The sequence below is a fragment of the Thalassophryne amazonica genome, chromosome 6 (genome assembly GCF_902500255.1).
Source record: "Thalassophryne amazonica chromosome 6, fThaAma1.1, whole genome shotgun sequence".
NCBI classification, from domain to species: Eukaryota; Metazoa; Chordata; class Actinopteri; order Batrachoidiformes; family Batrachoididae; genus Thalassophryne; species Thalassophryne amazonica.
This window is the reverse complement of record NC_047108.1, coordinates 128,932,139-128,944,504: the sequence shown is the minus strand read 5'-3', so window position 1 is coordinate 128,944,504 and position 12,366 is coordinate 128,932,139. Positions and strand designations below refer to the sequence as shown.

Below are 12,366 nucleotides of genomic sequence, written 5' to 3'. Positions count from 1 at the left end.
GTTTTTTTCTGTTTAAGTGTTAATGATGGCTTTCGTTTAGCTTTTCTGTATGTAAATCCCATTTCCTTTAGGCGGTTTCTTACAGTTCTGTCACAGACGTGGACTCCGGTTTCCTCCCATTCGTTCCTCATTTGTTTTGTTGTGCACTTTGAGACATATTGCTTTAAGTTTTCTGTCTTGACGCTTTGATGTCTTCCTTGGTCTACCAGTATGTTTGCCTTTACAACCTTCCCATGTTGTTTGTATTTGGTCCAGAGTTTAGACACAGCTGACTGTGAACAACCAACATCTTTTGCAACATTGCGTGATGATTTACCCTCTTTTAAGAGTTTGATAATCCTCTCCTTTGTTTCAATTGACATCTCTTGTGTTGGAGCCATGATTCATGTCAGTCCACTTGGTGCAACAGCTCTCCAAGGTGTGATCACTCCTTTTTAGATGCAGACTAATGAGCAGATCTGATTTGATGCAGGTGTTAGCTTTGGGGATAAAAATTTACAGGGTGATTCCATAATTTTTTCCTCAGAATTGAGTGAGTCCATATTTTTTTCCTCTGCTTGGTCTAAAAAGTAACCGTTACTGACTGTCACAATTATTTTTCCTGATTACTTATAGTGTTTCTTAAAGCCAGAAAGTTGCCATTTGAAATGACTTTAGTTTTGTGTCATGTCTGTGATCTGCTTTTTTTCTACAAAATTAAACAGCTGAATGAACATCCTCCGAGGCCAGTGATTCCATAATTATTGCCAGGGGTTGTACACTCAACAAAAATATAAATGCAACACTTTTGGTTTTGCTCCCATTTTGTATGAGATGAACTCAAAGATCTAAAACTTTTTCCACATACACAATATCACCATTCCCCTCAAATATTGTTCACAAACCAGTCTAAATCTGTGATAGTGAGCACTTCTCCTTTGCTGAGATAATCCATCCCACCTCACAGGTGTGCCATATCAAGATGCTGATTAGACACCATGATTAGTGCACAGGTGTGCCTTAGACTGCCCACAATAAAAGGCCACTCTGAAAGGTGCAGTTTTATCACACAGCACAATGCCACAGATGTCACAAGATTTGAGGGAGTGTGCAATTGGCATGCTGACAGCAGGAATGTCAACCAGAGCTGTTGCTCGTGTACTGAATGTTCATTTCTCTACCATAAGCCGTCTCCAAAGGTGTTTCAGAGAATTTGGCAGTACATCCAACCAGCCTCACAACCGCAGACCACGTGTAACCACACCAGCCCAGGACCTCCACATCCAGCATGTTCACCTCCAAGATCGTCTGAGACCAGCCACTCGGACAGCTGCAGAAACAATCGGTTTGCATAACCAAAGAATTTCTGCACAAACTGTCAGAAACCATCTCAGGGAAGCTCATCTGCATGCTTGTCGTCCTCATTGGGGTCTCGACCTGACTCCAGTTCGTCGTCGTAACCAACTTGAGTGGGCAAATGCTCACATTCGCTGGCGTTTGGCATGTTGGAGAGGTGTTCTCTTCACGGATGAATCCCGGTTCACACTGTTCAGGGCAGATGGCAGACAGCGTGTGTGGCATCGTGTGGGTGAGCGGTTTTCTGATGTCAATGTTGTGGATCGAGTGGCCCATGGTGGCGGTGGGGTTATGGTATGGGCAGGCATCTGTTATGGACGAAGAACACAGGTGCATTTTATTGATGGCCTTTTGAATGCACAGAGATACCGTGACGAGATCCTGAGGCCCATTGTTGTGCCATACATCCAAGAACATCACCTCATGTTGCAGCAGGATAATGCATGGCCCCATGTTGCAAGGATCTGTACATAATTCTTGGAAGCTGAAAATGTCCCAGTTCTTGCATGGCCGGCATACTCACCAGACATGTCACCCATTGAGCATGTTTGGGATGCTCTGGACCGGCGTATACGACAGCGTGTACCAGTTCCTGCCAATAGCCAGCAACTTCGCACAGCCATTGAAGAGGAGTGGACTAACATTCCACAGGCCACAATTGACAACCTGATCAACTCTATGCGAAGGAGATGTGTTGCACTGCATGAGGCAAATGGTGGTCACACCAGATACTGACTGGTATCCCCCCCCAATAAAACAAAACTGCACCTTTCAGAGTGGCCTTTTATTGTGGGCAGTATAAGGCACACCTGTGCACTAATCATGGTGTCTAATCAGCATCTTGATATGGCACACCTGTGAGGTGGGATGGATTATGTCAGCAAAAGAGAAGTGCTCACTGTCACAGATTTAGACTGGTTTGTGAACAATATTTGAGGGAAATGGTGATATTGTGTATGTGGAAAAAGTTTTAGATCTTTGAGTTCATCTCATACAAAATGGGAGCAAAACCAAAAGTGTTGCGTTTATATTTTTGTTGAGTATATATGGAAGAACAGTAAAATAGTGAAAAAATTACAGAAGATACCCTGTCACTCATACATATAAACAGCCAAAGCTTGTATTGTAAAATGTCAAAAATAAAAGATTATTTAAATCAGTTCAAAAATAGATTCAGCATTATTGCAATCACAGAATCTTGGCTTAAAGATGACCTCATGGCTGATGTTCAAACGGAAGGATATGAGCTGTATTTTGTAAACAGAAGAGATAAAAAAAAGGCGGAGGCATTGCTTTGTACACAAAAACAGATCTGACATGTACAATTGTAGAAGAAATGACAATTATAGATGATATCACAGAAATTGTAACAGTGGAAATTGTACATGAAACATCTAAGAATATTCTATTATTTGAAGAGTTTTAGTCAGGTTTTAGAATTCATCATAGTACAGAAACAATTCTGTACTATTCTGTACTCTGGCTTCATGGATAGATAAAGCTGGGTATCATCTGCGTAACAATGAAAATTTAAGCAATACCGTCTAATAATACTGCCTAAGGGAAGCATGTATAAAGTGAATAAAATTGGTCCTAGCACAGAACCTTGTGGAACTCCATAATTAACTTGAGTCTGTGAAGAAGATTCCCCATTTACATGAACAAATTGTAATCTATTAGACAAATATGATTCAAACCACCGCAGCGCAGTGCCTTTAATACCTATGGCATGCTCTAATCTCTGTAATAAAATTTTATGGTCAACAGTATCAAAAGCAGCACTGAGGTCTAACAGAACAAGCACAGAGATGAGTCCACTGTCCGAGGCCATAAGAAGATCATTTGTAACCTTCACTAATGCTGTTTCTGTACTATGATGAATTCTAAAACCTGACTGAAACTCTTCAAATAGACCATTCCTCTGCAGATGATCAGTTAGCTGTTTTACAACTACCCTTTCAAGAATTTTTGAGAGAAAAGGAAGGTTGGAGATTGGCCTATAATTAGCTAAGATAGCTGGGTCAAGTGATGGCTTTTTAAGTAATGGTTTAATTACTGCCACCTTAAAAGCCTGTGGTACATAGCCAACTAACAAAGATAGATTGATCATATTTAAGATCGAAGCATTAAATAATGGTAGGGCTTCCTTGAGCAGCCTGGTAGGAATGGGGTCTAATAAACATGTTGATGGTTTGGATGAAGTAACTAATGAAAATAACTCAGACAGAACAATCGGAGAGAAAGAGTCTAACCAAATACCGGCATCACTGAAAGCAGCCAAAGATAACGATACGTCTTTGGGATGGTTATGAGTAATTTTTTCTCTAATAGTTAAAATTTTGTTAGCAAAGAAAGTCATGAAGTCATTACTAGTTAAAGTTAATGGAATACTCAGCTCAATAGAGCTCTGACTCTTTGTCAGCCTGGCTACAGTGCTGAAAAGAAACCTGGGGTTGTTCTTATTTTCTTCAATTAGTGATGAGTAGAAAGATGTCCTAGCTTTACGGAGGGCTTTTTTATAGAGCAACAGACTCTTTTTCCAGGCTAAGTGAAGATCTTCTAAATTAGTGAGACGCCATTTCCTCTCCAACTTACGGGTTATCTGCTTTAAGCTACGAGTTTGTGAGTTATACCACGGAGTCAGACACTTCTGATTTAAAGCTCTCTTCTTCAGAGGAGCTACAGCATCCAAAGTTGTCTTCAATGAGGATGTAAAACTATTGACGAGATACTCTATCTCCCTTACAGAGTTTAGGTAGCTACTCTGCACTGTGTTGGTATATGGCATTAGAGAACATAAAGAACGAATCATATCCTTAAACCTAGTTACAGCGCTTTCTGAAAGACTTCTAGTGTAATGAAACTTATTCCCCACTGCTGGGTAGTCCATCAGAGTAAATGTAAATGTTATTAAGAAATGATCAGACAGAAGGGAGTTTTCAGGGAATACTGTTAAGTCTTCTATTTCCATACCATAAGTCAGAACAAGATCTAAGATATGATTAAAGTGGTGGGTGGACTCATTTACTTTTTGAGCAAAGCCAATAGAGTCTAATAATAGATTAAATGCAGTGTTGAGGCTGTCATTCTCAGCATCTGTGTGGATGTTAAAATCGCCCACTATAATTATCTTATCTGAGCTAAGCACTAAGTCAGACAAAAGGTCTGAAAATTCACAGAGAAACTCACAGTAACGACCAGGTGGACGATAGATAATAACAAATAAAACTGGTTTTTGGGACTTCCAATTTGGATGGACAAGACTAAGAGACAAGCTTTCAAATGAATTAAAGCTCTGTCTGGGTTTTTGATTAATTAATAAGCTGGAATGGAAGATTGCTGCTAATCCTCCGCCCCGGCCCGTGCTACGAGCATTCTGACAGTTAGTGTGACTCGGGGGTGTTGACTCATTTAAACTAACATATTCATCCTGCTGTAACCAGGTTTCTGTTAGGCAGAATAAATCAATATGTTGATCAATTATTATATCATTTACCAACAGGGACTTAGAAGAGAGAGACCTAATGTTTAATAGACCACATTTAACTGTTTTAGTCTGTGGTGCAGTTGAAGGTGCTATATTATTTTTTTTTTTTTGAATTTTTATGCTTAAATAGATTTTTGCTGGTTATTGGTAGTCTGGGAGCAGGCACCGTCTCTACGGGGATGGGGTAATGAGGGGATGGCAGGGGGAGAGAAGCTGCAGAGAGGTGTGTAAGACTACAACTCTGCTTCCTGGTCCCAACCCTGGATAGTCACGGTTTGGAGGATTTAAGAAAATTGGCCAGATTTCTAGAAATGAGAGCTGCTCCATCCAAAGTGGGATGGATGCCATCTCTCCTAACAAGACCAGGTTTTCCCCAGAAGCTTTGCCAATTATCTATGAAGCCCACCTCATTTTTTGGACACCACTCAGACAGCCAGCAATTCAAGGAGAACATGCGGCTAAACATGTCACTCCCGGTCCGATTGGGGAGGGGCCCAGAGAAAACGACAGAGTCCGACATTGTTTTTGCAAAGTTACACACCGATTTAATGTTAATTTTAGTGACCTCCGATTGGCGTAACCGGGTGTCATTACTGCCGACGTGAATTACAATCTTACCAAATTTACGCTTAGCCTTAGCCAGCAGTTTCAAATTTCCTTCAATGTCGCCTGCTCTGGCCCCCGGAAGACAATTGACTATGGTTGCTGGTGTCGCTAACGTCACATTTCTCAAAACAGAGTCGCCAATAACCAGAGTTTGATCCTCGGCGGGTGTGTCGTCGAGTGGGGAAAAACGGTTAGAGATGTGAACGGGTTGGCGGTGTACACGGGGCTTCTGTTTAGGGCTACGCTTCCTCCTCACAGTCACCCAGTCGGCCTGCTTTCCCGGCTGCTCGGGATCTGCCAGGGGGTAACTAACGGCGGCTAAGCTACCTTGGTCCGCACCGACTACAGGGGCCTGGCTAGCTGTAGAATTTTCCAACGTGCGGAGCCGAGTCTCCAATTCGCCCAGCCTGGCCTCCAAAGCTACGAATAAGCTACACTTATTACAAGTACCATTACTGCTAAAGGAGGCCGAGGAATAACTAAACATTTCACACCCAGAGCAGAAAAGTGCGGGAGAGACAGGAGAAGCCGCCATGCTAAATCGGCTAAGAGCTAGTAGCTACGCTAAGCTAGCGGATTCCTAAAAACACGCAAAGTGAATAATGTGTAAATAATTTAGAGGTGATTCAGCAGAAGGAGTGCTTTAGTTAAGACACGTAAAGATTACACTGGGAAACAAATCGTAATCTAGATAACTAGATCAATCTAACTGCGCAGATTAAACAGCTAACAGATACAGAAAAACACCGCTGTGCTCCGGAACAGGAAGTGATACAATACCGCAGTGAGAGCCAACCACCAAATGCAGTGTTGTTCTTGTGAAGGTTACAAATGATCTTCTTATGGCCTCAGACAGTGGACTCATCTCTGTGCTTGTTCTGTTAGACCTCAGTGCTGCTTTTGTTACTGTTGACCATAAAATTTTATTACAGAGATTAGAGCATGCCATAGGTATTAAAGGCACTGCGCTGTGGTGGTTTGAATCATATTTATCTAATAGATTACAATTTGTTCATGTAAATGGGGAATCTTCTTCTGTTAGTAAATGATATAATAATTGATCAACATATTGATTTATTCTGCCTTACAGAAACCTGGTTACAGCAGGATGAATATGTTAGTTTAAATGAGTCAACACCCCCGAGTCACACTAACTGTCAGAATGCTCGTAGCACGGGCCGGGGTGGAGGATTAGCAGCAATCTTCCATTCCAGCTTATTAATTAATCAAAAACCCAGACAGAGCTTTAATTCATTTGAAAGCTTGTCTCTTAGTCTTGTCCATCCAAATTGGAAGTCCCAAAAACCAGTTTTATTTGTTATCATCTATCGTCCACCTGGTCGTTACTGTGAGTTTCTCTGTGAATTTTCAGACCTTTTGTCTGACTTAGTGCTTAGCTCAGATAAGATAATTATAGTGGGCGATTTTAACATCCACACAGATGCTGAGAATGACAGCCTCAACACTGCATTTAATCTATTATTAGACTCTATTGGCTTTGCTCAAAAAGTAAATGAGTCCACCCACCACTTTAATCATATCTTAGATCTTGTTCTGACTTATGGTATGGAAATAGAAGACTTAACAGTATTCCCTGAAAAGTCCCTTCTGTCTGATCATTTCTTAATAACATTTACATTTACTCTGATGGACTACCCAGCAGTGGGGAATAAGTTTCATTACACTAGAAGTCTTTCAGAAAGCGCTGTAACTAGGTTTAAGGATATGATTCCTTCTTTATGTTCTCTAATGCCATATACCAACACAGTGCAGAGTAGCTACCTATACTCTGTAAGGGAGATAGAGTATCTCGTCTGAAAAAGAGAGCTTTAAATCAGAAGTGCCTGACTCCGTGGTATAACTCACAAACTCGTAGCTTAAAGCAGATAACCCGTAAGTTGGAGAGGAAATGGCGTCTCACTAATTTAGAAGATCTTCACTTAGCCTGGAAAAAGAGTCTGTTGCTCTATAAAAAAAGCCCTCCGTAAAGCTAGGACATCTTTCTACTCATCACTAATTGAAGAAAATAAGAACAACCCCAGGTTTCTTTTCAGCACTGTAGCCAGGCTGACAAAGAGTCAGAGCTCTATTGAGCTGAGTATTCCATTAACTTTAACTAGTAATGACTTCATGACTTTCTTTGCTAACACAATTTTAACTATTAGAAAAAAAATTACTCATAACCATCCCAAAGACGTATCGTTATCTTTGGCTGCTTTCAGTGATGCCGGTATTTGGTTAGACTCTTTCTCTCCGATTGTTCTGTCTGAGTTATTTTCATTAGTTACTTCATCCAAACCATCAACATGTTTATTAGACCCCATTCCTACCAGGCTGCTCAAGGAAGCCCTACCATTATTTAATGCTTCGATCTTAAATATGATCAATCTATCTTTGTTAGTTGGTTATGTACCACAGGCTTTTAAGGTGGCAGTAATTAAACCATTACTTAAAAAGCCATCACTTGACCCAGCTATCTTAGCTAATTATAGGCCAATCTCCAACCTTCCTTTTCTCTCAAAAATTCTTGAAAGGGTAGTTGTAAAACAGCTAACTGATCATCTGCAGAGGAATGGTCTATTTGAAGAGTTTCAGTCAGGTTTTAGAATTCATCATAGTATAGAAACAGCATTAGTGAAGGTTACAAATGATCTTCTTATGGCCTCGGACAGTGGAGTCATCTCTGTGCTTGTTCTGTTAGACCTCAGTGCTGCTTTTGATACTGTTGACCATAAAATTTTATTACAGAGATTAGAGCATGCCATAGGTATTAAAGGCACTGCGCTGCGGTGGTTTGAATCATATTTGTCTAATAGATTACAATTTGTTCATGTAAATGGGGAATCTTCTTCACAGACTAAAGTTAATTATGGAGTTCCACAAGGTTCTGTGCTAGGACCAATTTTATTCACTTTATACATGCTTCCCTTAGGCAGTATTATTAGACGGTATTGCTTAAATTTTCATTGTTACGCAGATGATACCCAGCTTTATCTATCCATGAAGCCAGAGGACACACACCAATTAGCTAAACTGCAGGATTGTCTTACAGACATAAAGACATGGATGACCTGATTTCCTGCTTTTAAACTCAGATAAAACTGAAGTTATTGTACTTGGCCCCACAAATCTTAGAAACATGGTGTCTAACCAGATCCTTACTCTGGATGGCATTACCCTGACCTCTAGTAATACTGTGAGAAATCTTGGAGTCATTTTTGATCAGGATATGTCATTCAAAGCGCATATTAAACAAATATGTAGGACTGCTTTTTTGCATTTATGCAATATCTCTAAAATCAGAAAGGTCTTGTCTCAGAGTGATGCTGAAAAACTAATTCATGCATTTATTTCCTCTAGGCTGGACTATTGTAATTCATTATTATCAGGTTGTCCTAAAAGTTCCCTGAAAAGCCTTCAGTTAATTCAAAATGCTGCAGCTAGAGTACTAACAGGGACTAGAAGGAGAGAGTATATTTCAGCCATATTGGCCTCTCTTCATTGGTTTCCTGTTAATTCTAGAATATAATTTAAAATTCTTCTTCTTACTTATAAGGTTTTGGATAATCAGGTCCCATCTTATCTTAGGGACCTCTTAGTACCATATCACCCCAATAGAGCGCTTCGCTCTCAGACTGCAGGCTTACTTGTAGTTCCTAGGGTTTGTAAGAGTAGAATGGGAGGCAGAGCCTTCAGCTTTCAGGCTCCTCTCCTGTGGAACCAGCTCCAAATTCAGATCAGGGAGACAGACACCCTCTCTACTTTTACGATTAGGCTTAAAACTTTCCTTTTTGCTAAAGCTTATAGTTAGGGCTGGATCAGGTGACCCTGAACCATCCCTTAGTTATGCTGCTATAGACGTAGACTGCTGGGGGGTTCCCATGATGCACTGTTTCTTTCTCTTTTTGCTCTGTATGCACCACTCTGCATTTAATCATTAGTGATCGATCTCTGCTCCCCTCCGCAGCATGTCTTTTTCCTGGTTCTCTCCCTCAGCCCCAACCAGTCCCAGCAGAAGACTGCCCCTCCCTGAGCCTGGTTCTGCTGGAGGTTTCTTCCTGTTAAAAGGGAGTTTTTCCTTCCCACTGTAGCCAAGTGCTTGCTCATAGGGGGTCGTTTTGACCGTTGGGTTTTTACATAATTATTGTATGGCCTTGCCTTACAATATAAAGCGCCTTGGGGCAACTGTTTGTTGTGATTTGGCGCTATATAAAAAAAAATGATTGATTGATTGGTCACTTCCTCCAAACCATCAACATGTCTATTAGACCCCATTCCTACCAGGCTGCTCAAGGAAGCCCTACCATTAATTAATGCTTCGATCTTAAATATGATCAATCTATCTTTATTAGTTGCTATGTACCACAGGCTTTTAAGGTGGCAGTAATTAAACCATTACTTAAAAAGCCATCACTTGACCCAGCTATTTTAGCTAATTATAGGCCAATCTCCAACCTTCCTTTTCTCTCAAAAATTCTTGAAAGGGTAGTTGTAAAACAGCTAACTGATCATCTGCAGAGGAATGGTCTATTTGAAGAGTTTCAGTCAGGTTTCAGAATTCATCATAGTACAGAAACAGCATTAGTGAAGGTTACAAATGATCTTCTTATGGCCTCAGACAGTGGACTCATCTCTGTACTTGTTCTGTTAGACCTCAGTGCAGCTTTTGATACTATTGACCATAAAATTTTATTACAGAGATTAGAGCATGCCATAGGTATTAAAGGCATTGCCTCTAATTTCCTGCTTTTAAACTCAGATAAAACTGAAGTTATTGTACTTGGCCCCACAAATCTTAGAAACATGGTGTCTAACCAGATCCTTACTCTGGATGGCATTACCCTGACCTCTAGTAATAGTGTGAGAAATCTTGGAGTCATTTTTGATCAGGATATGTCCTTCAATGCGCATATTAAGCAAATATGTAGGACTGCTTTTTTACATTTGTGCAATATCTCTAAAATTAGAAAGGTCTTGTCTCTGAGTGATGCTGAAAAACTAATTCATGCATTTATTTCCTCTAGGCTGGACTACTGTAATTCATTATTATCAGGTTGTCCTAAAAGTTCCCTAAAAAGCCTTCAGTTAATTCAAAATGCTGCAGCTAGAGTACTGACGGGGACTAGAAGGAGAGAGCATATCTCACCCATATTGGCCTCTCTTCATTGGCTTCCTGTTAATTCTAGAATAGAATTTAAAATTCTTCTTCTTACTTATAAGGTTTTGAATAATCAGGTCCCATCTTATCTTAGGGACCTCGTAGTACCATATCACCCCAATAGAGCGCTTCGCTCTCAGACTGCAGGCTTACTTGTAGTTCCTAGGGTTTGTAAGAGTAGAATGGGAGGCAGAGCCTTCAGCTTTCAGGCTCCTCTCCTGTGGAACCAGCTCCCAATTCAGATCAGGGAGACAGACACTCACAGGGGGTTGTTTTGACCATTGGGGTTTTTCTGTAATTATTGTATGGCTTTTGCCTTGCAATATAAAGCACCTTGGGGCAACTGTCATTGTGATTTGGCGCTATATAAATAAAATTGATTTGATTTGATGTCAATATTGCGATATGATAATTTGGCCATACTGTACAGCCCTACTGTCAACTAGCTGAAAACTTTGTAGATTAATTTACATCTACATTGAAAAAAATGCTTAAAGTGGCGGGGGGGGGTGGAGCAAAAAAAAAAAAAAAAAAAAAAAACGAGTCTAAAGGACGTAAATGACATGGTGAGATGCTGAAGCGCTTTGCTTGTTCATGTCCGCGACATATACATATTATATTACATTATACTGACAGACATGTAGTGATGAAGCTGTAGACTGAAGCTTCACAGTTTCTGTCTCATATACTAATAAAGCACTTACTTTACCAGACCACGCCATCCAGCAACGTAGTGTTCCACGAATACTTCTTTATTTTCCGACAGGCATAACCGGAACGTGTCGAGAACATCTCGCAAACAGAACTTCTGGTCAGACGCTAAAGGAGCAGCCATGGTTCTCTGAAACAACTGAGACACACCAACAGATAGCAGAGCGAAAAAACAAAGGCTTAAGTTTGATTAAAAGCTCCACAGCGACAGTCTGCATTACCTGAAAGAAAAATAATGCGCAACAGGAACTTTAAATTGACGAAATTAGGTCCGATACGATAATTTCGTAGCTTGTTTAGATTTGTAACTCCCTAGATTAGCAATAGCAGTGACATGACGGGTGACGTATGAAACTTGCTTCATTTAGGAAATAGTGTCGGTAACGGTTCAGCGGTTTTGACGTTCGGCTAGTGTGTCAGAAAGCATTACAGGTTATGAAAAAAATTTACAATAAATATATATTTTTAGTTTTTGGTTTTGACCATTCCCGAGGAAGTTGTAAGCGAAATAATTAAAAATTATTACGTGCAAGGGTGTGTGATTAACACACACAAACTACGAAATCAGAATTTAGAAATATCACATCAGAAATGTAGTGTCATAATTGTACGTTGCGATATAACAGGTAAGTTAAAGTGCGGAAAAGTCTTTCTCAATGTTGCTGTTTGTCACTGTAGTACATCGACTTCTCCAGCAGATGATACCCAATGACTGCTGTGAATGAACCTTCGGCAGTGAACTGACGTCTGACACAATGCTTCAAAAAGATCCAAAGCCTCGAGCTTCTTCTGCGCCCACTCAAATTAGAAAAAATGAAGGAAATACAAAGGTTTGCCTTCTAAATAAATCATTGGTTTTTGGTTTTTGATTGCTCAGCAAGATTACCTCGCAATTCATACATAACTCTTATTACATAACATCCATTGCAGTTGTTATTTTATAAATCAAGCTTCATTATGTGGAAGCCACAGATGCAAGTGAAATCATCATAGCGGATGAAAAATATTTTAAAAAGATAGTTAAACATAATCATACTATTTAAATATGGTTTGGATTTTTTACATATAA

At 40.1% G+C, this 12,366-nt stretch overlaps 1 protein-coding gene across 1 annotated transcript in view; it reads right to left on the bottom strand.

Annotated features, from left to right (window-relative positions):
* The window catches only part of cptp (ceramide-1-phosphate transfer protein), a 63,224-nt gene extending 51,532 nt beyond the window's left edge, over positions 1–11,692 (bottom strand). The window contains exons 1-2 of the mRNA XM_034173441.1: positions 11,519–11,692; positions 11,291–11,436 (exon numbers count right to left, since the gene is read on the bottom strand). Of these exons, the coding sequence (XP_034029332.1) occupies positions 11,291–11,421 (131 nt within the window). The 5' untranslated portion in view covers positions 11,422–11,436; positions 11,519–11,692. The remainder of the gene's footprint in view (positions 1–11,290; positions 11,437–11,518) is intronic.
* Between the last annotated feature and the right edge of the window lie 674 nt (positions 11,693–12,366).